The 27,734-nt window shown below is 32.8% G+C and overlaps 1 protein-coding gene and 1 long non-coding RNA gene across 2 annotated transcripts; both read right to left on the reverse strand.

The window, feature by feature from the left end:
• Window positions 1-40: 40 nt before the first annotated feature.
• Window positions 41-27,734, reverse strand: LOC126733523 (polypeptide N-acetylgalactosaminyltransferase 1). The gene is made up of 9 exons (XM_050436857.1): window positions 27,275-27,734; window positions 9,348-9,492; window positions 9,131-9,294; window positions 8,922-9,071; window positions 8,739-8,867; window positions 8,442-8,689; window positions 3,521-3,750; window positions 2,662-2,866; window positions 41-381 (listed from the first exon to the last, which is right to left on the reverse strand). The coding sequence occupies exons 1-9, from the start codon at window positions 27,474-27,476 to the stop codon at window positions 139-141; spliced, it is 1,716 nt and encodes a 571-aa protein (XP_050292814.1). The 5' UTR covers window positions 27,477-27,734; the 3' UTR covers window positions 41-138.
• On the reverse strand, window positions 3,759-7,941 carry LOC126733536 (uncharacterized). Its single transcript, XR_007659749.1, has 3 exons — window positions 7,517-7,941; window positions 4,605-4,672; window positions 3,759-4,138 (listed from the first exon to the last, which is right to left on the reverse strand). It is a non-coding gene; the product is annotated as an uncharacterized LOC126733536 (long non-coding RNA).

The following is a 27,734-nucleotide window of genomic DNA, read 5'->3' on the forward strand; positions in this document are numbered from 1 at the left end:
CTGAGCTAATAAAAGCTTGTTAGAAAAAAGAAACTCCAACTCAAAAAATACCCATTTATATATATTAAACATATTCCTGTACAATAATAAGTCTTCGAGTACAAATTATAACACATTAAACACAACCCTAGTGCGTTATCAGATCAATACGGCACTGGTATTCGTATTGGTAAAAGTCCACTTTTGAAAGACCCCGCCCTTACACCGTTCAACTATTAACCCCTTCCCGTTTTCCACACCGTCGCTGCTCAAACATTTCCCGGTTTCCGGGTTGAAAATGGTCCCGTTTTTGTACAAAATCCAGTACTGTTCCCGTTTGTGTCCGTGGCATTCGGTCAGTCGCACCTCCTGCTCGTTCATTACTTCCGCACATACGTTTTCCTGAAATCGGTACAATTTCTATTAATTTTAACTTATGGTGTAGATATGTTATTGGTTTTGGCACCCAAGATCTGAATTGGCCAGACTTGTATATACAGGGTGTCCCGTTGAACTTCTAAAACCTTTTAACTGGGGTTAGTTAGGCCTTCCTAAGGGCTATCGAAATATGTCAATATGACCTTAGTGAAATGTTTACGGTTTTCGAATTTTAAAATTTTTTAAAGATTCTGACCAAATTTTTCCAAAAAATTGAAACTACCCAACTAGCAATTTTAGTTACGGCTACAACATTGTTTGACTATATTACTTTATTCAAGTAATAAATCTTACATAACAAAAAAATATCTTATAAGTTTAAATAACTGCCAAGTAAAAAATAGTAGTAAGAAATACGTAATATTAACTTAATACTTGACTATATAGTAATTATTACTTTGCGGTAACTCTGATGGTAGCTGATACCGCTTAGCGACCTGACCTAATTACTTTTACAACGTCGTTACTATAAAGTAGAAAATATTGGTCGGTGGGACGATTAAATGGGAACTTTTAAGTAAGCGCGATTACAAAGTTTCAAGTTCTTGCGACTACATAGGAACATCAAAATATTACCACGCAGTAATACACTTTGAAGTAATATTATGAGTAACAAGACCGAAATAGTTACCCTTATTTCTTGTTTAAAGTAATATTTACCACCTTGGCTATTAAAGCAAATTATCTTTAAGTAATTATTTCTACTATGCAGTAAAATATACTTTATAGTAGCATTTTTTTGAAATAATTTAGTTATTCCTAAGTCATTTTTACTTTGAAGTAACAAAAGAAACTTCTTGGTAACTCTAACAACAATTTGCCATATTTTTTTAAATTATTTGACTCTATTTTGTGAAAAGGTATTGCACGATTTTATGAATTTGCTAAAATCGGAATACTTTTACATTTTATGCAATTTTTATTAAATTATAAACTTCTTAGATTCATAGGAGTAAAGAGGAGTGAAAAAAATTATCTACCTTCTTTAAAAAATTAAATTTAAATATTTAGACTTGGTAAATTTTTTTATTAAAAGTCATTATTTTAATGAGGCGTTCTTTATTTTCGTCCTATATTGCCTATGTTTAACAATAAAATTTGCTTCGTTTACATTTTTCCACTCCGGTAAGCGATAATAATATCAGCTAAATTAAATACAATATGAAGTAGATTAACCCCGATACAACGCCATCACTTAGAATAAAGACGGACATATAAAATTATTTGTGTTGACAAAGAAAGAGAATCAAAATGTTTGCATAATATTGTCTCAGTAACTTCTTAGTAACTAGCACTGCACAATTACTACTTTATGACATCCCGAAAACCACTATGGGATGTTAAAAAGAAGTTTAAATTAAAATTACGTATTTGCTACAGCAAAATCATTCCCAATTTTGGTAAAAAAGTGGTAACAGAACGGTGCCTAAACGGTTCCCGCGACTAGTAACCACAACTTTAAAGTATTCTTTATAGTCGCGATTACGTAGCTGTTGCCAAAAATGCTAGTTGGGTACGCCAATGACAATATCTGTCTAACTATAATAACTTTAAAATATTGTCCAATCATGAAATGCCTTAGGACAGTGTTCACTTTTTCAAAGTTCTTCTTTACTGTGAAAAAAATATTATCAGTTAGAAAAATATCAATAATTTTTCACGGCTTTCGTAGATGCGTCTAAAGTTTGCAAAATCGTATTATTGGCTATAACTCATTTTTTTCAAATAGAACCAGGGTGGCTCATTACCATAATTAAAAATTGTATTATTTTACAAATAATTTGATACCAGACAATCGATATTTGGTAATTCTAATAAGTCTGAATTTTCAAAAAAAAAACAGTTAGCGCCGCATACCTACCTAGTTTTTCTCAATTAAAAAACCAAAAGATTGCTGTAAATTAATAAAATATTTATTTCCGTTTTAAATAGATTTTGTAGCGAGTTTTTAGCATTTAGTATTTGCGTAACATCTATTAAAAAAATCCAAAATTAACGATAAATTGGCCTCTCCAAGATGTTCAGGATCCAAATAAAGGCAATTTGCAAAATATTTAGTTAAATTCCAAATTTTAACTAAATATTTTGCAAATTGCCTTTATTTGGATCCTGAACATCTTGTAATAAGTTTAAACTACCATAATCGAGTTTAAAAATTCATTATCTCCAAAAAATAGTGTCTTACTCAACTCCTTGTCAATTTCTCAAAAAAAAAAAAAATTCCTTATTCACTACCGTACGTACCTTTCTAAGTTCTCCATGCCTACTTAAGGAAAAAAACTGGGACATGGCAAGGTACTGATGACACTGATAAAGACCCAACGGACCGACTTTATCGTCGGGCAACTGAAGATCGTCGAGGCACATGTCGAATTCGCTTTTCACTTGCCCGTAAGCGAACACGTTCTCGTCCGGCACGAACTTCTCCGGGTAAACGTTGTCCAAGTACCTAAAACCCGCAATAAAGTGTAATAAAACTTTAGTACACCTTAATTTTAAAGCGTAATTTTTTTTAGATCCTGGGAACAAAACTGTCCAAACTGCTGAAATCCATGCTCAGGAAATCCTCTATACTATTGTACAAAAAAATTATGGAAATACTTTGAGTAGCTTAAAGTAGTGTAGGACCAAAAATGTCTACTATTAAATAAAAATCTTGATACTCAAATTCGGTAACTCTTGGACCCTGGCTGACAAAAATTCTATTAACTCAAAAGTTTTTAAGGTATAAGGAACGTTCTCAGATGAAACTATTAGGAATTAAATGCTATTTCTTCGACTAAAGCTTTTTTAGCAATATTCTAATTATTTCCTGCAATTTTCCTAAGAGTAGTGGACATTTACTATGAAAGAAGGCAAAAAAATTAAAAACTACCATAACTTTCGGAATTTTTACACTCGAACGACGTTTTTACTTTTAAAACCATCCTGAGGAATCCGTCTATATGAACGTTAAACAAATATGAAAATATTTAGATTGGCTCCTAAGCTGCTAGGCACAAAAATGTCCTCTAAATTTAACTACTATTTCTTCTCTTAAGCCCCCTTTAAGAATATTTCAATTATTTTATCAAAATAATCCCATAATTGAATTTCTATTTACCATTTGAAACTTTTGCATCGCAGTTTTTGTCTGAGCTGTTTCCTGTGGGTGAGGTCGCCCACGATCGGATTATTTTCCAAATTCGATTGGTACATGAAAAACAGCCTTTTATAGTCGTCCATCCAGACGTGGGCCAATCGGGCGGTATTTATCCCGTGGGTGTCTTTGTTATCCGGGAACGAGTAGGGATGAAAGTCCCGAAAAATATGACCCACCCTGGAACAAGGCACCTGAAAATTAAAGGGAATCATTAAGGGAATCACTTTTTACTTTTTATTTTCATGCTTGTATTTATGGAAGACTTTACACTCTACTGGTAGGCTTTTAGACCAGTCAGATTAGATGGTAAATACCTATTGCTAGTTAAGTTAAAGTGTTTATTGATGAATTAAAATGTTGATTAGACTACTATTCAAAAGAAGTCCCTCACCTAAGGTATGGCATCCTGTTCTTTGGTTACTGTACTGCAACTCAGTAACATTCTCTTTAGAGCACTTTAAATAGAAATACTATTTTCCACTATGGAGAGCTCATGTATAATTTATTGCCTTTAACGATTCGCAACTTAAATAGACGATAATTTGATATTGTCATCAGTGGCGGCTCGCGCCCTGTAATCTAAGGTAGGCGACATATTATTATAACAGTGCGCACACCGAGTAGCCCGAGTTCCCCCTCCCCCCGCTTTTTCGGGATTTAAAAAAAAATTGTGGTGCCACGGCCACTTTTCATTAATAATTTACTAAAATTAAGAAAAAATAACGTTTTCGAAATCTTTAAAAAAAAATTACCTAAAAATATTTTTTTAAAATTTAGATTTCAATCAACAAAAAAAAATGCGGAAACAAAAAAAACAAAATGAAACACACCTTTACAAAGTTGTATGAATTTAAATTATGATCGTAATTTTTGTGTTATATCCATATTTCATTTAATTTCACTAAATCCTTAGATATATACACTACCTACTGTTATTGACAGATACCTACTATAAGATGCAAAGATGCAGTAAATATTCTTCTATATTATAAACAAATACAAATAAATTCATTTTTATTAACATAGATCTTTTTTACTTACTTACCAAAAATGCATGGTTATTTAATTATGCACCTTTGAGCTTATGTAGTTTTCTTCTTTTTAATACTATTTCTAAAAAAGATTAAAGTTGAATACTACTTAACTAAAAGATATCATAATATTCTTATACTTAACATAGATTTTGTTTTTAATTTTTGATTTTTTAAATTTTTTTTTGTTTTTTTTTTTAGTTGTAAAACAACTAATTTTAACAAAAATTTTATAAATAAGGTTCATTCTTCTGTCCCTTAAAAGTGCAAACCTACTTATTATTAAATCTGTAAAATTATCAGATCCCTGTAAAATGCAAAAGAGTTCCTTTTCGATGGAAATTAAAGCAAGTGATGATAAGCGCTCATCCTATTTTATTTCGGGAATATGTTTTTATGCGTTTAAGGCATGAAAAATGTCTTCCAACTGATGTACTTGTAATTGGTATTGTAGCAATAAGCGTAAAAGCTTGGAGAAATATTTCTTTAAGACCATTATCTATAAAATGTTTTAAAATCGACTCTACATTTAATGTTGTTAGTTCTTCATCGTGAAAAATTACACTTAACTCATTAATTAGTTGCTGTTTGTCAAAAATATTTTTATAAAGGTTGGTGACACTTGTAACTAAAGAAGTTGGAAAATTTTTCTTATACTCTTGGAACTTAGAAGAATCAACCAATGCAAAATAAGTTAACTGCGATAGATCTGCAAACCGAACATCTATTTGCGTCGAAATATTATCAATAATCTCATAAAATAAAATTCGCAAAGAAGACTTTTCATCCCCTTTGATAGTGTTTAATAATTTTATTCTTTTTGATGGTGTAGGATTATCCAAGCTATCTATCATATCGCCTGAAATTCTAATTTTTGCCTCTTCAAAAAATTGTTCGAAGGTTAATTCATTCCGCAAGGACTGTAGACCCTCTTTTGTTAAAAATGCCTATTTTTGACAATAAGCTATATCTAAAGACTTTTTTTGCAAAATACTAAATAGTGGATCCGTAATATCAAATACATTTTTGTAAGCCGCGGTTAAAAAAGAAAATTCTAAACCTTTCATAAATCTAAGATATCCCTTTGCCCCGTTAATTGACTCGGATGATGAAGATTGATCGTCAATAATTGTTTGAAAAACTTTTTTTAAGTCATTCCATTTTAAATCTAAAAGATGAACGATTTTTGAACGTGAAGCCCATCTGGTATCTACAGCAGTCGGTATCCTTTTTCCAACTATAGAGTCCAAAATAAATGTTCACTTTGCAGATTGATGGAAGAAGCCGGGAATTGAAGTTACGCTCGCAAAAAAAATTAGGCAATTTTTAATAGTTTTTGCTCCATTCTGTAGAACTAAGTTTAATCGGTGCGCACTGCAATGTGTAAATAAAGCTAATAGAGCATCGTCTTTAATTTTTTTTTGCAAACAATTTAACGAACCAGCCATTACGCTAGCGCCATCATAACATTGACCAACTAAATTTTTCTTAATCGAAAGGACTTAAAACAGAAGCAATTAATTCGTACATCGCGTCTGCCGTTCTATCTTAACTTACATCAAAAAATCCCAAAAATCTCTCTTTAATGTCACCAGATTGGTGACAGTTTACATATCTGACCGAAATAGCGCATTGTGATTTTTCTAAAATGTCAGTAGTGTCATAAACTTGTACAGAAAAAAATAATGCTTCTTTTATTTCTTTATGTATTGTCTCCAAAAGGTGTTCAGAGATACAACCTATTATATCGTTTTGGATAGTCTTAGACAAACCAGAAAAATTATTGCCTATTTTTTTTAAATGGTTTTGCATTTCGATATCACGTTTAATTAACAAGTTAAATGTTTCACGAAAATTGCCCGTTTTAAAAGAATCGGATTTTTCATTGTGGCCTCTAAAAGATAATTCTTGTTTTGCAAGATGACAAGTGACATCAATCAAATAGCTCAATAAATTTCTATTTTTTCCTACATCCTCGTTATAGGATTTTAAAAACAAAGAAGCCTGTATTTTTAATGCATCCTGTATAGTGCTACTATTTTTTTGCAAGCGCTTTAGACTAAGGTTTTGACGATTCATGTTTTTTTATGCTAGCTGACAGATTTTTTAAATCGCAAAAACCCTGAGACATCCAAACATTATTTCTATTACCTCCTAAAAGTATACAAGGCCAACAAAACAAACTTTGTTTAAAATAACTACCACATAACCATTGATGGGTTTCGAACCACTGGGTCTTAAAGGATCGCGAGAATGCTTGGCCTTGCTTTTTGTCAGGTTTTAAAATTAAAAGGGGGGGTGTAGGGTGACCAATAGAAATTATTTCCCTACGATCATTTTCATTTAGACGGGAAAATGGGGTTTCTTGTAAAGAACACATTACATCATGCACAGGGGTTTCGGCGAGATTATTGGCCATTCTAAAAAAAATAGTAAAAGGATCAAACAACTAGGGTAGGTATGCACCTCTACTTCTACAAAAATTACCTACTTTCTACTCTATATTATAATATTCTCAAAAATATACAACCCCTTAATAGGTACCTCTACTACCTCTACAAACTGTAATAGCACAATTATTATTCTAATATACTTATACTTATCTAATATAAACCAAATTCAAAATTCAATGGAGAAGCAACCATACGACGTACGACAGCAGAAAAATCTTTCAAAGCTGAAAGAAACGGAAGAAACCAGCCACAAACCGTTAATGAATAAAAACAAAACCCCCCCAAGAAAAATCTGGAATTATTTTCCTCCTATCATATTATTAGTATTAGTACCATCACCATCTTTATTGCTCCTATGTAGTTTTAAATAAGTGCAACAAAGTCGCCACAGCACAAAATCCCGCCCCACCATTGATTTTCCATTGAACGAGGGCTCATCTCATCCGTGCTTTAATTATCATACTGAAACTCACCCAATTGTACTAAAAATCAAATACGTTATAAAAATCGTAGTCATTGCTTGAACATTTACAACAAAACACCTAGACTGCCATGAAAAATGTACATTTTTAATATTTTTTACATTTAAGTAAGAAAACAGAATTTGTATTGCGTGCTAAATTTTTTTCCACTTGTGCTAGATTTAGTACAATCGTACTCTAAAATCACCAGCACTTTCCCCTTTATCGATCGACGAACGAGCGCTTCGAGCGAATTGACGAAGACGGTCGAAGGCGCCCGAATTGTCCGCCTAACAGTGCACTTTTTGTCGCATAGAATAATTTTGTTTCACGTCGGCCGCTGTAAGTTTTGTATGGGAGATTGCCGCCGTAGAGACCATTAAATACAGGCGGTTGGAAATATCGCCTTCCCATATATAATGTCGTATTCATTTGATTTTATGAGGCGAGTCGCTTTAGACTAGCTCAGGTTTCACGAAAGTGGCGATAGATGCATGCGTATTAACATTAGACTAGGAGGTTTATCAGATATTTTAATATTACATTAAAAAAAATGATTATATTATATAAATTATAATGGAAATTTTTTTTTAAATTTACAAGTGAATTTTATAAGGTAGGCGGCGCCTACCTTGCCTACCCTGACGAGCCGCCGCTGATTGTCATTAAAAAAGTTTTATTGAGATTTGCTAATTATTCTTTCACAGAATTTCTTGACCTCTCTATACTTATGTTGCAGAACCTTAATGACTTGTAATTTGCGTGCATGTATGTCTAGGTTAATTTTATTTTATTTGTACTATACCTCTAAGTACACTTTGTTATATGTTTATTGTAAATTTAGGAATTCTTTGTAAATTGTACAGCAAATTTGCATTTCAATAAACTTTTGACTTTGACTCTAACTAAATTTGAACATTTCTCTGGATCAACTTACCGTTTCTAGTCTCCCTCCGCACTGCCATATCCTAAAAGACATCTCCAAATTCTCGCCGCCCCACCCGTCCATTTGCTCATCGTAAGACCCAATATCCCAGAAAAACCTTCGATCCATGGCAAACAGGCCTCCGGCCATCGTAGGAGACTTTACGGGTGTCACTTTGCCACGATCGTTTTCATCCTGGATGTCGATCCAAGTGAAATGGCCTGACCATGAGAAACCACCCACTTGGAAACTCTGATCACCTAAAAACTTCCTACTTTAACAATTTCAATGGATAAAACTGGCCTGTACCATTGGTGGAGTAAGCCAAAGTATTCGCCTCGATAACATCAATTATAGGTACCAAAACGGCCGTACGATCCTCTTCTATCCTGGAAAGCAGCGGCTCAATCCAGTCTTTGGTTGCCTCGCAGTGGGCATCTAAAAAACACTCAAATAAACATAAACAATAACAACAATGAAACAAATCCTAACCTAAAAATATCAGTACATCTCCTTTGGCCTCCCTGGCCCCCTGAAGCCGGGCCCTTATAAGTCCCATCCTATGTTTGAGCCTTATCAGTTTCACATTGTAGTTTTTCAGCCTGGTTTCTAAATAGTAACTTAATAAATGCTTTAGTTTATCTGAAAATTTCACTCAAATTTTAATCAATTACTACTTGAATATTTAAAAGGATTCTTACCATCAGTGCTGCAATCATCCACCAAAATAATCTCTTCCAATAAATGACTGGGTGTTTGTAAAAGAACACTCCAAACAGTCCTTAGTATAACAGACATAAGTTCATTGTAAAATATCACAATTATAGATGCTTTTATTTTCGGCGAGTAGCTCAACTCTTTACACCTAAAATTGTACATTGTAAAAAATGATTTAAATATTTTCAAGGTTTTATTTACTTAGTGTTTCGTGGGTCCCTCAGTTTGCGGTCCAAGGGCATCCGGTCACTCAGTACTGTGTTCAAGGCGAATTTCTTTAAGGCCTTTTCTCCTGCCAGGGCATCTTCTCCGTCTAAGGCAGCCGGTTCACCCAAATAACCCAAACCTACAATTTGAATTTCAGAATAAGGCCTTTGACAGGGTTCAATACAGTTTTCTTATCAATAAGTTGCAGTCATTGGGAGTTTATTGGTTCGAAAGTTATTTGAACAGTGTAAAGATCAAAAATATTTAAATGTTTTAAAAACAGGAGATACCGTACAGAACTTGTTTTCATTCAAGGAAAGCGACCTACTTTCACTTGAACATGAAGTTGTTCATTAAGGCATTCATTAAGGCAACTGTAAGGTTAATGCTTAAAACATCATTTTATAAAAAAACAAATTGATCATTGGCTAAATATTGGAATGGCTGCACAAAATCTTGTAAACTTACAAAATCCTATATAGTAGTACTATGTAGGACCTAAGCTATTCTGTATAATGATAAATGCATAATCATGTTAAATATATATAAACACTTCTTTCTATCAAGTCGAGATCCGATCATATCGTGGACTACCTGAGATCCACCTGAAGCCCTTAATATATGGAAGCAAAAATTTGTTAGTATATTTAACAAAGTAGTTCAATTAATGGGATCGTTGGAGGGGTACATTTTTTCAACCCTTTTATATATACTAGGTATCTATATCAACCCGAGATCCAGTAAATATATGGTGAAACTCGAGATCCGACCTTGTATATCATTAAAGTCACCGCACAACGCGAGATCCAACGATGTTGCCAGATCAAATATTGCCATTTTGTAAAACAAAATTAGGTTTTGTTTATCTTTTATGTTTACCCATAAACTATTTCTGTATTAATACAAATGAAAACTATAGAAGAACGTAGAGTAGCAACGAAAAACTAAGAAGTAATCAAAGAGGTCTACACTGTGACGATAATGTAGCTTTGAACAAGTGATTTAGGACGATAATATAATAAATTAGGACGAAATGATTAAGGACAATATTTTAAAAACCTTTCGCTAATATTTTATATTTCATTACGGCTATAGGTAATATGTATTAGATAGGTGTACCACAATATCAAGGGAAGAGGTCGGATCCCATAAAAGTCTACGGATTTATGTTTTTTTTCTTAATGAAGGCAAAACTAATGTAGATGAAATGGAAAAATCAATGAAAATAGGTTTTTTCCACCATATATATATGTATAAATTTTTTTTTTAAATTAGTTAAATATATAAATCTCATAACTCTGTTATATTTTGGGTATTGGTTCATTTCTTTCATAGAATATTAGGTATAAGTCTTTATGCTCTACCGTCGAAATAAGGAAAGTTATTGGCTTAAATATAAAGTAAATTTATATGGCGAGTCATTTATTGACGTAGCTTGATTTTTCAATGTATTTATTACTCGTAAATTGACTTCTTCAGAATTTTCTTCTGATAATAAGTTATTCGCAAGATTTTAGATTAAATTTTCTTGAGTTAAATTTTTTTTCAATTATACTATAAAAATAATATTTTTCTCACAAAAAAATTGGTCAATCAGAATAAAAGAGATATCGAATCATGACTACTCTTGTTTTAGAAATTTTATGTATTGGAAATTACGTACTGAAAGTTAAAATAATTTAATTATTGCTAATATTAGTTATTAAATGTTATGATAATTACATGTGTAAAATATAAAAATACCTGAAAAGCTTCCGAAAACCTATTAATTTAACTTAATTTACCTATTTTCATCTTAAAGTAATAGAAAAAAAATTGTCACAATCGTTTGAAATATTTGCATTTTAAATAATATAGCCGGGATTTAGGGCGATCAATTTTCTACTCTAACAATACTTTTTTACACGTTTTCGAATTATCGAATTAAAATTGAAGTTGGTCTTTTATTATCCCACCGTCTTCGAGAAAATATATACTTTTCTGAGTAATTCAAAACATTATAATAATAGGCGTTAATAACTAATAGGCGTTATTGAGCATTTGAGTCAATTGAAGAAGTATTTCGCCACAATTTTGATGACGTCACAGAATGCAATTTGAGATTATCGACTTAGGTGTATTTCCAGTCCGGTCGAGTCGAGATTATTACACGGCATAAGGTTTTGGGGTTTGTGTAGTCAGCACTCTCTTCTTGGTTTTTCAAAAGTGTGTTAGTTAGTTTTACGGAGAAGATTTTGTATAGTGCTGCTAATTTAGTATTGCAAATGTCCCATTCTACCTTAATTAAGAAATCAAAATTAAAATCTATAATCATTTGCTATTGAACTTTTCTCTTTTCTTTCAGCTATTTCGGAAGAGAGTCTGCAATTTTCTTCTTGGTAGTGTTTACAATAATCTGAATGAGTTTTATTGTGATAACGTTTAAATATGATTGATTCCTTTGAAATGTTTGTATTTTTATTATTTTAATTAATTTTAACACCTTTAAGCATTTTTTAAATCAATTTTTTATCTCAAAACTTCAGTCTACTTATTTTCAATGGATTTATACTATGTGTGCTTTTGTCTAGCTTGTAGATATGTTTCGATTTTGCCAGGGCTTAGTTTTTTAATAGGCAAGAGAGGATACCTTCTGCTGACCGAGCAAAATCGAGGTTGTTATTTTTAATTAGATTACAAAATACAAGAAAGATATTCATATTAATTACATTGCTACTGACTTACAGGTGCTCTATTCAAATATTTAGACTTCAAAATTATTCGAACTTCGTTGTATGTTCGAGTTTCCTCATCGCAGCCAAGGATAATTATTGTTTCAATTTTCTGTCTTGGTTTAGTGTATTGTAAATATTTCCAATTAACAATCCAGTTGAATTTTTTTAAATAATTAACACTTATTAAAAGATTATATATACAAGTATTTACAGGTAATTGAAATAATTGATTATATAGCGCATTCACGATCAAAGGAGCAATTTTGAATAAATAAATGAAATTTTATACAAGGTGCCAAGTAGAAACTAAGGCGTCACCCTTCATTTTTCTAAATCGAATATCATGATGTTTTACAATTCTATGATATATTTTGAATACTTTTTGTATAGCATACCATATGTCTAAAGAAACATAAGACATTAAAAAATAATAATTAATTCTAGATTTATTGCGACCAATATTTAATTTGTTGTCCATTTGATTCAATATGTCCTTTGCAATGAAAATTTTGATTACAGGGTGTCTCAAGTAGAATGTATATAACATTAATTTTTATGTGATTTCTTAGAAAGTAAAAAGACCTTATTATTTTCGAACAATTTCCAATTTTAGAACCTACTTGATTACAGTTTCTCATGCATTTGTGATTAAAATGTTCATATTAGTTGTTATTTCACGCATCATTTTTTAATAAAATGCATTTTACTAAGAGTGAACGAATTGAAAGACTCATGATGATTGGTTTTGGAGACCGGGTGCGTAGACAACAAGAAGTCTGTAATCTATATAATGCAACTCTTGATGATCGTTCTACAATTACTAGATCCGCCGTTAGCAAAATTGAATCAAAATTTAGGGAACACGGCCATGTAAGAAATGTATCTAAAGCAAAACCTTCAAAAGTATGTGAAGATGCTACGCTAAATGTTCTATTAGAAATGGAGAATAATCCCCAGCAATTAGTACAATTTCCAGAAACTGGAATTTAGCAGTAGAATTAGTGGCAAGAATACTTCGGGTAAATAAATATCATCCTTGAATCATGAATCGTTAAAAGACCATTTTGACCGTCGAGTGCAGATTTGTGAATAGATTCTTGGGACTAACAATGACAATGAAAATCTCATTTAAAATATTATTTTTTCTGATAAGGCCACCTTTACGTTAAATAGACACGTTAACAGGAAAAATTGCAGATATTGGGCAATCGAATCCTGATTTGACCCAACAATATCACACATAGTGCCCTCATAAATTTAATATGTGGGCAAGTATTGTGAAATATCGAATCTTTGGACCCTTTTTTTTCAAAGATACATTAAACGGAAAGCGCTACTTAGACTTTCTATAGTTTGGACTTATCCCTGCTTCAGTTGTTTTATTCCTTGATCCACAAGAGGCTGACATACCTAGTAACGAGCGAGATATGGTTTTAACAAGACGGGGGGCACCTCCTCACTTTGCCATTGTTGTTCGATAATTTCTGGATGCAACTTTTTCTAACTTTAGGTGGCCACCAAGGTCACCCGATGTAACCCCATTAGATTTTTTTATAGGGCTATTTGAAGTCCCAACTTGATGTGAATAGATCAAATAAAATATAAAGCCTTGAACAAGAAATGAGACTAATCGATCAAAAATGCATTGAATTGACAAAAAATTGAACATTAGTTGAAATAAATAATATATAAAGTTTTATTTCTTAATGTGGTATGTTTCACTAGTCTATTACTTCAAATTTCACAAACCGCTGACTTTTATGGTGTGCTATACAAAAAGTATTCAGGGAATATCGTAGAATTGTAAAATGGGTATTCCATTAAAAAAAAATAATGTTGACGCCATTGTTTCTACTTGAGGTACCCTGTATAGAAAATATTTATTGTAAAAAACGCGCAAGCGACAATGTTAATCGACGTGCCCGAAAAATAAAAGAAAAAAAAAACACCTGAATTTTAAATGAATTTGGTATTTTCATCGTGAATGAACTATACCTATACATAAATAATTATAATTGGTTTAAAATTATGTTAATAGCGGCCACTTCCAGCATTTAATAAAATAAATTTTAAGAATGTGCAATAACATTTTTTAATTTCTGTTGCAATAAAGTATTATAATTAATATTGAAACATAATTATTTCGTAAACAGTTGAAGATAGGTAAAGGATATTATTTATAAAACATGTACATAATTATTCGGTGAATTTCAAAATATACCAGAGGTTTCATTAAAGAAAAAAAATTCTCTCAAACTTGTTCAAAATATGTTCGATTCCAAAATACAATTCACGTTACCTAAAAGAATTATAAGATTTTTATATCTTTGTTTATTAACTTACAAACTTAATAATAAGTTGAATCAGATAGATATTCATGTTTATGTTTTGTATTTTTTTAAAGACTTAATATCTTTGTTCTAAAAGGACTTATCTCTTTCTTGCTACGTATACAAATATCGTGAGAATCGAATATGGTCAGAAATGCAACTGGGCAAACAAACAGGCTCGTGATCTCAGCTTGTGGAGAAAATATACTCATTTTAAATATCCACTGTGAGTCAGCGTAGCGTGATTCCTTTTTAAAACAATGTTAACATGTTTCAATACAGGGTCTACTCGATAAAGCATCGGCATTTTGGTGATATTCGCCTTTCCTATGTTCTATTGTAAAGTCATACTCTTGTAATCGTTGAACCCACCTAGCTATTTGTTCTTCGGGGTTTTTAAACTGAAACAGCCATTTTAACGAAGCATGGTCAGTTCTAAGGATAAATCGTTGACCATGCAAATATTTATGGAAATGTTCAATAGCTTTTACTGCTGCCAATAGCTCTCGTCTGATGGTGACACAATAGTTTCTTTCTGGTTTTGATAACGTTTCACTGAAATAAGGTATCACTTGCTCGCCATCTTCATATTTTTGTGATAGAACGGCCCCAATTCCAACATTACTTGCATCAGTATTCAAAATAAAAGTTTGTCCAGAAATCGGATATGTTAAAATTGGAGATGTGCATAGTGCTATTTTTAACCGTTGAAATGCTTCTTCACAGTCTGTTGACCAACTAAATACCATTTTGTCCTCCGTGAGCTTATGTAGAGGCTTTGCAAGAATAGCGAAATTTCTTACAAATCTTCTGTAATAGGTACAAAGGCCCAGAAAGCTTCTTAACTGGTGTTTGTCAGTGGGTCGATTGTCTCTACTTTATCTGGATCAGTCTTGACACCTTTTTCTGATATTACATGGCCAAGGTATCGAACTTCTTTTTTGAAATAAGCAACATTTTTTAGGACTTAGCTTCAGGTTGGCCTCTCGCAGTTTAACAAATACCTTTTGAATATTCTTTAAATGATCTTCAAATGTTTTTCCCAGTATGATGACGTTATCCAGATAAACTTAACATGATTCCCAAGTCATTCCACGTAAAACTGTTTCCATAAGTCTCTCAAAGGTAGCTGGAGCATTGCAGAGTCCAAAGGGCATTACTGTAAACTGCCTGTTCCAGTCGAGAATGCGGTCCTTTCCTTATCTTCTGGATGCATCTTTACCTGCCAGTATCCACTCTTTAGATCGAGTGTTGAGAACCATTGTGAACCTGATAGCGTGTCCAGGGTGTCGTCAATTCTTGGTAGGGGATAACTGTCTTTCCTGGTAATGTCATTCAGTCGCCGATAGTCTACATAAAATCTAGTGGATCCATCCTTTTTCTTCACTAGCACAACTGGAGATGTCCAAGGACTCTGAGAAGGTTCTATCACTCCTTGTGTCCTCATTTCTTGAAGCATTGAGGAAACCTGTCCTTGTTTAGCTATCGGAATTCTTCGAGGTGCTTAATCGGTGTGTTTAATCGGAGCATTGTCTCCAGTGTTAATTCGATGCTGCACCAAATCAGTTCTTCCCAGGTCATTATCGTGCAAGGAAAACACATCTTCATTTTCTTCAAGAAGACGTCGCAATTTACTACACTGGTCTATGGTTAAATTGGTAGAAGATTCTTCAAATAGGTTTTGTAAACATACAGGAAAAGGTCTGTTTGAATAACGACTTCTATCAGCATTTTTCATGACTGCCACTACTTCAGAGCATACGCCAATGTTCTCTCCTTGTTTCAGGTGTTGATCATATCCTTTTAAATTTACCATTCGAACCAAAACAGTAGATTTCTCCTGCGTAGATAACGTCTTGGCTGGAAAAATTCCTTGACCATATAGTTTGCAGTTTTCCATGGGCTCAATCAAAACAGTTTCTCCCTCTTTTCCTCCAGTTGTAGCATTAACCACCACCTCTGAATTTCCTGGTATAGTAACATCCTTGAATAACTTAACGACTCTGGTATTTACTTTATCTTCATATAGGTGGTGCATAACAATTTCTTCACTTCTCGTCGTCAATATCCGGTTATATACATCCATTTTAAACTGCTGAGCATTCATCACATCTAATCCTAATATGACATCATCCATGATTTCTGCCACTAGTACTGGCTGTTGGAATGTTGTTAAGCCAATGGTGACTGTAGCTTCATGCCATCCAAGAATTGGGATCCTTTTTCCATTTGCAGACTCCAGAATTAAATTGGGTGGTGCTGAAAGCCTACAGTGTGCTACGATGTTCGGCTTCACGATAGTATGACTTGATCCTGTATCCACTACCATCTCACATTCACGGCCGCATATTTTTCCCGGTACTACCAAGCTCTGTCCAGGATGTGGCAGCCAGTTTAGTCTTATACGTGGGGCTTGGTAGCACCCAGCCAGCTTGAAGTTGAAGTTTTCCTGGTTCCTTGGATCTCTTAAAGGCTTGGGGCATTGACGTTTAAGGTGCCCCTCCTCATTGCAATTCCAGCATTGCAATGGTCTTTTAGTCTAATAATGATTCAATTTGATTGATGAATTCACTTTCCGAAATTATGATTTGTCTTATTCGTGTCTGCCTTCTAGTTGCTTGAAAACCTGCCTCATACTCTAGTCCATGGGCCAAAGCTTCTGATATACTTTTATGATGAGCCATCCTTAGAGCGTGGTTACTATCTGGATCTCGAACTCCGTCAATAAAACAATTTATAGAAATTTGTTCTCGGAACTCTGTTGGGGCTGAAGGGTAAGCCAGATTTACTAATCGAGCAACATCGGCCTCAAACTGTTGGAGTCGTTCCTCGGGTTGTTGCCTTCTAGATTTCAATTGAGCCTGGTACACTTGTTGTAGATCGCCGTATATAACCTTTAAGGTACGCACCAGTACGTCGAAATTGAGCTGATCCTCAGCATACTCCATGCTTCTTTGCCGTCGAATTTTGGTGGCTTTACTTTCATCATTGTTTGCATTCCAGGATCGGAATGAAGAGGAGTCCGTTTTACTTTCATCTCTTCTTCATCGAGACAGACATGACGCCTCGGCAGCGCAATGAGCTTATGGCAGCCAGATCGGAGTTAAAGCAGCGCAAAGAGGAAGGAGAAAATAATCTTTATATAAGATACATCAATGGTTCCCCCAGAATTGTAGCAAAAAACTAGATTCGCCTTTATTTTCACATGCTAGTGATGCCCACTTAACTTGTTTTTATCAAAATGTTCGTGGTCTTAACACTAAAACTGAGACTTTTTTTCTTGCCGCCATTGCTCAGGATTTTCACACCATATGCATCACCGAGACATGGTTGAGGCCAGAGATATCTAGTGGTGAAATATTTCCAAAAACTTATGATGTTTACCGGTCGGACCGAAAATTTGAATCCGTAATTGCCACACGAGGTGGCGGAGTTCTCTGTGGAGTTTCTAAAGACATTGTGTCTGAAAAAATTAGTTTGTCTGATTTTTGCAACAGTATTGCGCCCTCTATCGATGTTGTTGGCTGTAAATTTACTATTAGGTTACAGATATTTTACATGATTGTTTTGTACATCCCACCATCTATCACATCTGTAATTTTCAAGCAATTTCTAGATCAGTTTACACTTTTAATATCAAAGCTAAACCATAATGTAATAATAGTGGGCGATTTTAACGTGTCTGATTTCTCTATTAACTCACCTACAGGTAATCATGTTAGTCAGAAGTCTATTGCTGTGAATAATTTTGCTAACACTTTTAATCTTGTTCAGTGTAATCACATCCTAAACTATAATAACAGACTATTGGATCTTGTTTTATCTAACTTCACCTGTACTGTTTCGCGTAGTGACGTGCCTTTTGTCTTGGAGGATTTGCATCACCCTGCACTGGAAATTGATTTTACCGTCTCAGGCCAACGTATCCATAATTTTCAGCTTAATAAAAACTTATCTCATTCTTTTAATTTTAGAAAGGCCAACTTCCATCTCCTTTATGACTCGATCCTTGAAGCTGACTGGTCTACTGTGTATTTATCCTCTAACGTTAATGATGCATGTGGAGCCTTATATGATATATTGAATGGCATATTTGCCGCACACATTCCTCTTAAGCAGCAACGTAAAAGAAGATTTCCAAATTATTATTCTCGAGAATTGATTAGGAACATTTATAGGAAAGAAAAGGCTTTCAGGGACTTTAAAATGTACAATTGTCCATTCTTTCAAAATAAATTCCATTCTCTTAGACGCCTTATCAAACTACAAATACGCAATGAATATAAGTTGTATATATCAGACACCGAAAGGAATATTTCTTTGGACCCATCTAGCTTTTGGAATTTTATTGGTTCTAAGAAGGCTGGCACCAGGATTCCTGGTATGATCAGGCTACCCGATGACGTGGTAATAAAAGACCCACAAGACATAGTTGATGCTTTTGCACTGTTCTTTGGTGAGGCATTTATACAATCAAATTTCATTAACCATTCGTCGACGTCTGATAATGTGCCCCACTTTGACATTGCCAACGTTGATGCTTCCCAGATTATTTTGGCCAGTAAAAAACTCAAAAATAAGTTAACATCTGGTGTAGACGGTGTGCCTAGCTTCTTGGTTAAAGATTGCATTGGTGTCCTGGCAGATCCGCTGACTTACATTTTCAACTTAATACTGTCAACAGAACAAATCCCTGAAATTTGGAAGACTGCTAAAATAATACCTATTTTAAAAGCTGGGGACTCTGATTTAATCATGAACTACAGGCCAATCTCATTACTCTGTAACTTCTCAAAACTTTTCGAAATTATCCTGAATCGGTCGCTATTTAGTCACGCAAAAGAACTCATCTCTGTAGACCAGCATGGATTTTTTAGCGGGCGATCTTGTGTTACTAACTTATCCTGTCTGTCTAGCCACATCTGTGAATCACTTGATGTTAATACTCAAGTCGATGTTATTTATACCGACTTCGCCTTTGATCGAATAGATCACTATATTTTGCTGCATAAATTAACTCAGTATGGTTTTTCAGGGAGATTATTTAATTTATTTCATTCCTACTTGATTGGTAGATCTCAATATGTTGAATATGAGGGCTTTAAATCGAAACTTTTTAACGTAACGTCGGGTGTGCCACAGGGCTCGAACCTGGGTCCGCTCCTGTTTAGTTTTTTTATAAATGACTTGATTGAGTCACTCACTTGTCATAGTCTGGCTTTTGCCGATGATTTGAAGCTATATTTAAATGTATATGGTTTGGAGGATTGTGTTTTTCTTCAGAACTGTCTAAATACATTGGAGGTATGGTGTGCTGTTAACAGGTTAGGCTTGAATGCGGCTAAGTGTAGTGTGGTTTTTTAATTACTTTATTAATGATACTATTTTGAGTAGATTAGAGCAAATTACTGATCTTGGTATAACCTTTGACTCTGAATTTACATTCGTTCCACACTTCAATAACATAGTCAAGTCAGCCCTGAGAAGGCTTGGGTTCATAATTAGAAGTTCTCAGAGTTTTACTTTGGAGTCTACATTAAAACTGCTTTTCTGTTGCTTTGTGAGATCAAAACTGGAGTTTGGCTGCATTATATGGAACCCGCTCTATCAGAATCATGTTGGTCTCCTTGAATCTGTTCAGCGCAGATTTGCTAAGTTTTTAGCCTTCAGGCAGGATGGCATATATCCGGTAAGAGGGTTTGATCATCGGCAACTCTTGGAACGCTTCAATCTACATCCATTACATCTCAGAAGAATGATCTTCTCTGTAAAATTCCTGCATGGGTTACTGAATGGATTCATTGATAGTCCTGTACTTCTTTCTGGTGTACGTTTCATGGTGCCTAGGCTTAATGCTAGACATCCCCTAACATTCTTTCTGCCAAGGCCTCATACTAACATCCTGTTGAAATCGCCACTATATACAATATGCGCTATATTTAATCGGATCTGTCACATGTGCGATATAAATTTCTCTCCGGTTCATGTGATTGTCGATATCTTGGTGGATCATTACTCTTGGGATTAAGACCCATGTGTTTAAGTTATAGTTAGTAGGTATATTGCAGTTAATTTAATTTAATTTAATTTTGTTGAATATGTGATTATCTTGTTAAACTTTTATAATTGGGTTTTTATATCATATTAATAGTTATTTGTTCTAATTCTTTGGATAACTTTTGAGAATTTTTTTTTTTTTTTTTTTTTTTTTTTTTTTTTATTAATCATTTTGGTTATATTATAACAATTTTTAACTTAATTATATTCAATAATAATAGTTAACAGTCATTGTTTTTAACATACACCTAGATGTTGTAACATCTGTTTGTGTATGCTGAGAAATCACAAAATTTTAGTAATAATATAAAATATAACTAACCATAATCTACAACTAAACAAAAATTCTCCAATAAAATTTCCCTTCCCAAAACTATTTAAAAAAATTAAATTTATCTATATTTGAATAAATAAACTTTCTACAGACCTTACTAAAGTTTTTAATATTATTTATATTTTTTAAGCTGTTTGGTAAGATGTTATAAAATTTCGGGGACAAGTATCCTAAAAATCGTTGCCCTATAGTTTTTTTTATGTTTGGTATTTTTAGGTGTCTGTTTATATTATTTCGGGTTGTGTAGGAATGACTAACATAATTCTTGATTTTTTCTGATTTATGTGTATAAATGCATGTTGACAATATGTAAATTGAGCGTATATTAAAAATTTCTTCAGAATATAATTGTTGTGTAGGAAATCTTTTTTGTTTTTTGTATATAACTTTTAAAATAAAGTTTTGTACTACATTAAGTTGTTTTAAACAATTCTTGTATAGACCTCCCCAGACAATCACCCCATACCTTAACAAGGACTCAACCAAGGATTTATAAATTAAAATTAGTAGTTTTTCATTTAAGATATTTCTCAAAATATGAAATCGATAAATAAGTTTACGGATGTTTTGTGTTAATTTTAGAATGTGTTGGTCCCATTTTAAATGTTTATCCACAATGATACCCAGATATTTAGTAAATGAAACTTCCTTGATATCAATTAATTCAAGTTTAATTTGTTGAAAGCTGGGGCGATTAGCAGCTGTTATAGAAAATGCAATATAGTTTGTTTTTTGACTATTGAGACTTAATTTAAAAGAATCCAGCCAGTTCTTGACTGTTGCTAGACCAAGTTCTGCAGTTTTTTTTGTGTCTCCCCAAGAAATTCCGTGAAACACCGCAACCGTGTCATCTGCATATGATATCAGTGACCCGTCATGAATTTTAAGATTGGTAAGAGCGTTAATATAAGTTATAAAGAGTATAGGTCCAATAACTGTTCCTTGTGGAATTCCAATTTTTATATAAGATGGTTCACTAATCTCATTATTTATTTTTAAAGACTGTTTTCTGTCCCCCAAGTAACTTTCAAAGACCCTTGACACTGGACCTCTAATACCATAAGATCTTAAAGTATCTAGCAAAAGCTCATGCGGTACAGTGTCAAAGGCCCTTGCTAGGTCCAGAAACACTGCCAAACACTTTCTATCACCATCAAAAGCCTGATTCACTCGCTTTGTTAATTCGCAGACAGCATCGGATGCGCTGAGCCCCCCAATGAAACCAAACTGATTTTGTGTTAATATGTTATTTTTTTGTAAATAGTCAATAAGTCTATCTTTCAAACATTTCTCGAAGAGCTTGGAAAAATTATTGATCACACTTATAGGACGATAGTTACCTATTTCACATTTATCACCTGATTTATATATTGGAGTGATTATTGATACTTTAAATTGAGTAGGTACTGTTCCTGTTTTAAATATTAGGTTGATAATGTGAACCAATGGTTCAATAAGGTAAATATGAAATTTTTTTATAAATTTTGAGCTAATAGTATCTATCCCAGGTGCTGAATTGTTTTTTAACGAAAAAATATGTTTAATTATTTCATTCCTATTAGTTGGTTTTAGAAACATTGAAGATACACTGTTATGATTAATTTTGAATTGTTTTTTTGGTTTTTTTATTTGGTTTTGCATATTTACTCCTACGTTTATAAAATACTGATTACAAAAGTTTGCCATGTCTTTGTTATTTGAAAATTCTTTGTTATTATTTTTTATTTTTATTATGTCATTTCCTTTAGTAGTAATTTGATTTGTAACCTCATTTATAACCTTATACATTTTGCTCATATTATTCTTAGATTCCTCAATTTTTGTTTTGTAATAGTCATTTTTACATTTATTTATTATTTTACCCAATGAGTTTCTGTATGTTTTAAATTGTTGTTCTTTTTCCAAACTATAATTTTTATTCAATTTTCTTTTCATTTTGTCCCTATTTTTTATTGAACATATAATAGCAGCAGTTATCCAAGGTTTTATTTTTTTAATTATTTTTTGTTTTAATATTTTTGTCTCTTCACAGCTTTGTATAATATGTTCGACAACATTATAAAAAATTTTGGTTGCAATTTCGACATCATTAATATTTAAGATAGTGTTTTCCCAATTTTGTTTTATAAGTAAATCTTTTGCCTTCTCATTGTTTAATATTTTTATAGTTTTAATTTTTATATTATTGGAAACATTACCTGCCCGAACCTCGTCTCTAGCAAAATTAAGCAACACAGGATAGTGATCGGTAACGTCAGTTTCCAAAATAAAAGAAAGATGTTTATTTTTGTTTTCCAAAAATTTTTTTTTAAGGAAAATGTGGTCAATACAGGTCCTTGATGTTAATGTGACCCGTGTAGGACCAGTTATAAGGGAGTAGAATCCGTAAGACATCAAGAGAGCTAGGTAGTTATTTGTATCAGCTGAATTTTCAGATAGAGTATTTATGTTTATATCTCCCAGAAGTATTTCTGTTTGCTGATTACATTCACGTAATAAATAATTTTCCAGGTCATCGAGAAAAGACGATACTACCGTCGAGGGAGGTCTATATATACACGTTATGCCATATTGTATATCAGTTATAGCTAAAGTTATCCTAATCAAAGTAATTCCCGACCTAATTAGTTTTATATTTTCTACTTTGTTTATGTTTAAATTATTTTTTATATAAACAACCACCCCATCATTCTGGTTACAGTCTCCCCCATTATAATACATTTTAAAGCCCTCTATATTAAATTCATTACCAACCAATTGCCATGTTTCACCCAAAACAATAATGTCGCAGGATATTAAATTATATGTTTGTAGAAAAACTATCATTTGATCAAAATTTTTTTTTAAACTTCTTATGTTAAAATGAATGATATTTAAGAGTTTGGAACCTATGTTAATTTTTTTTGCTTACATAATCACAGTCCGTACTTTGTTGATCCGCATTATCTAAAACGTCCAGTTCTTGTAGCACTTCTACCTCTTGCCTATTATTTGCCATAACTTCCATCATAGTCAATTTTGTTTTTCAAAAGCGTGATTTGATGTTCAAAAGACGGACAAGTTTTGTCGTTTGCGGCATGATTTATATTGTGCTCCAAATTAAACTTTGCGTTTGCATGAATACAATTGATGCATTTTTTTTGGTTTTTTGGGCACTCCTTAACTGCGTGTTTCTCCGAACAATACTCACAAAAGACCTCATTCGGACATTCCGTATTTTTGTGAAAAAATCCTTGGCATTTAAAACATCTGGGTACACTTATATCTTCAAATACTGGGTAACGCTGCCATCCTATATATAGTTTCTTTACTGCAATTAACTTATGAAATAATTTGGCTGAACAATTTCCGTAGATAGTATAAGAATCTTTTTTTTTATTGAGTTTAAAGAAAGTTATTTCTAGGTGGTCCATTGCTTCAATAAAATGATTTTGTTCCCGGATTCTGGCCTCTACAAATTCACTATTTAAATCGCCTTTATCATTTATTTTATAGTCAATTATCTTGAAGCGGGGATTTCTTAGTTTTGTCACCTCTATGTTGTAGCCATTCAATTTTTCTTCTGCTTCCTTTTTAAGTATATCTATATCATTTTTTCCCTGGCATTTAACTAGAATATAGCCGTTTTTTGTACTTTTTATACTATTTACACTAATCTTTAATTCGGCAGGATTTATCTTCTTTCTCAAGTCTTCCTTTATTTTTTCAATGTTCTGGTGTTTTTTTGGCCTAATAATAAGGCTAGGAATATTTGTTTGTTTTTGATAATTTAATGGCTTTTTAAGGATATCACTGTATTGTAAGGAATTTAATACATGAGCTTCACTTTTACTGGATTCAAGACTTTCTATTTTTTGTTGTAGTAGGGCAATTATTTTTTCTTTGCTTTCTATTATTTTATTTTTATCCTCTATTGTTCCTTGAAGAAGTTTGTGAGGTTTAAATCTTTGACATTCAGTGCAATCAAATCTTAAAATTCTCTCACCTTTTAGTTCTAGGACCTTCACTTCCGATGCTGACAAATTCCCACAATTCTTACATATTTCTTTTCTGCATGTGTCACATTGGAAAAGTGGTTTAATTTTAGTTTTACACACATCACACTCCATTTTTAATCAGCTTTTTATTTTTCGTAAAGTTCAGTAGTAAAAAAAAAAAAAAATTGCTAGGCGCGGCAACACCAACAAGCCAAACTAATTTTTAAATTGATATTCCCTTATTTTTGTTTGCAGTTGAGCCCACTGTAAATAGGGACATTAAGGGACCTAATTTTTCAGGCTATTCTCAGTTGTGATTGTCTGGAACGGCAACACTGTTACTCTATAATTGTACTAGAAATTGTACAATTACAACTCAACTGAACAACCACAATAATACAGTCCGAAAACAGGCCCAGGAGCCTAGCAGAAACACCTGCATACCATATTTATCTGGGCAATCCGGTCAACAATGGAAAGAATTTTAGCACGATACACACTTTAACTGGCCATCAAGCTTCTTTTGTGAATATTAAAGAGCACAAATGCACAATTTGCTTATCAACACTTCCACTAAAACTGCCGACTTTCAAATTTCCAATGATGTAATACTCAGACATTAAAACTTACTGTGAGTGCAGGAAAAGCACAAAATATGGAGAGCAAAATATATGTGTTCAAAACATTAGGAATTCTCGAGAGTGTGAGAGTGAGAGACTCTGAGAATGTGACTTTACTTTACTCTTTTTCTTTTCTTTTCATTCTTTTAGGTTTGTTTGTGTGTGTTTTTTTTAACTATATTTTTCATTGTTTTGCAACTGTTTCCTGTTATTGGGCAAGTTGCCTGTTGGAAATAAAGGCTTATTATTATCTCTAGTTCTTGGATCTTTTTTTGTACTTGCCCCAATTCTACTTCTACTGTTGCTTCAAAGTTAGTCATTAATTGTTTCTGATTCTTCTCCAGATCTTCTTTAAGTTGTAAAACTCGTTCCTTTTGCTCCCTTTTAAGATTATCTTTTAAATTAAGTAAGTTATTTTTCATGGTCCTTATCAGGTCTTCATTTCCTTCCTCCCTCTAACACTGGTCATATGACTCGTCAGGTTAACGATTTTCCCTTACCAATCCCTACATCCTCCCTCACCAAGAACTCACTTATATACCTTAGCAAAAAAATTTACAACCATGTTCCTCTATGTATCAGACAAATTTTAGACGTTAAGAGATTCAAAAAGGAATTAAAATCACTTTTATTATCCAGGGCATATTATAGCCTTGACGATTTTTTTAATGATACCTTTTAACCTGTGCTCTGACATCATTTTAGTGTTTTAGTTTTGTTTCCTGTTAAATAATTTAATTTACTTCTTCTAAATTCTGTTTTATTGACAGCTTTACTTATTTTTTAATGTTTAATTTTTTTTTAAAATTTTTTTAATTTATCTAAAAGATGCTTTTTTTTTTCTCAATCTGTTTTGTTATGATTAATTTTGGTAATGTGTGTAAATTTTATGGTAAAGTGTTTTAGATGTTATGTTTGTTTGAAATTTGAAATTTAAAGTGAATTTGGAATTTTTTAGTTTTTAGGATGCTTGTACACAAGATTTTGTTGTCTTACGTAATATAGCACATTTTCTTTCTTTCTTTCTTTCAGGTCAGATTTAATTGTCTTTAGTAAATCTTCCTGTTTCTTGTCTCGCTCTTCTTGTTCTTCCCTCTGTTTGCGGTCTCGTTCTTCTTGTTGTGCCTTCTGTTTACGGTCTCGTTCTTCTTGTTCTACTTTTTGCTCATCAAACTTCCTCAATAGCAGCTCCATCAATTTCTCGGTCTCCATCTTGGCCTGACTTCTTGTTAAAGGCATCCACTAAAATGAGCTTCCAAATATCCTTTACTTCTGACACCAATTGTAACGGGAACACATTTTTATTGTCAACGTCAAAAACACTAACCTAACTCGCCTTGACTGTCGTTTAATTGTTTCCAAGGTACAAACTGATTAAACAATTAAAACTGAATGAATTATCTTCATTGTTTTTGCCCAAAGTGGGGCTCTCGAACAAAATGAACTGCTTAAAAACTAAACACTATAGATAAAAATAATAAACCAAACGTAATTAGAACCCTAAAGAAACCCAACGAATTAACTTAAACTACAGAATACTAATAAAATTGTACAAAAACTAGGAGAATAATTAATGTATAAAAGAACATTGCATATCCTTGCATGGTATTCTACAGGTCAATGTACCAACCCTTTAGATTTACTAGGTTAAGTGAAAGACGGGAGGCAGAAGCTATAATATTCACAGTATCTTGATTAATTTTCTTCAAACCAGAAAGAGTTCAAATGTTGCATTGTGGCATATCACTTACAGCCATAAGGTGTCTATAAGAAAATGCATATTTTGTGTTATTTTATTTTTAGCATTTTTAATTCTAATTTTTTGTTGCTGCCACTTTACAAGTAATTACTATTTTTTGGTATTTGTAAATAAATAAATATTTTCATACCTGGTATAATTTTTGATTCCCATTCGGTCAGTGCCAGTTCATAACCCTGAGTTTCCTCACTCCGAACCAGTTTCTCCGGACTCAACTTACTCGGGTTGGTGTGTTGATATTTTAAGTACAACAGAAGAACGGAACCGACAAGGAATAGGAACAAAAGTAATTTGAAGTAGATTCTTTTTATACGAAAACATGTTATCAACATTTTAAATCGCTTTTTAACATACTAATTAATGCAAATATATTGCCAAGGGGTAAAATTGTTTCGCAAGGGTTTCCCAGCTATTTTTCGACGCTCATTGTCGGAAAATAAAATATTTGTAGTAAATATGTACAAAATAATTTAAAGATTAGATTATAACGCAAATAACCCGGATTTAATGGTTTTTTTTTACTTAAAATCGGATTTTACTTGTTGATTTGCCATTTTTATTTGTTTACGTGTGAAAGTTTGGTTAGGTCA

Source organism: Anthonomus grandis, chromosome 2 (assembly GCF_022605725.1).
Source record: "Anthonomus grandis grandis chromosome 2, icAntGran1.3, whole genome shotgun sequence".
NCBI classification, from domain to species: domain Eukaryota; kingdom Metazoa; phylum Arthropoda; class Insecta; order Coleoptera; family Curculionidae; genus Anthonomus; species Anthonomus grandis.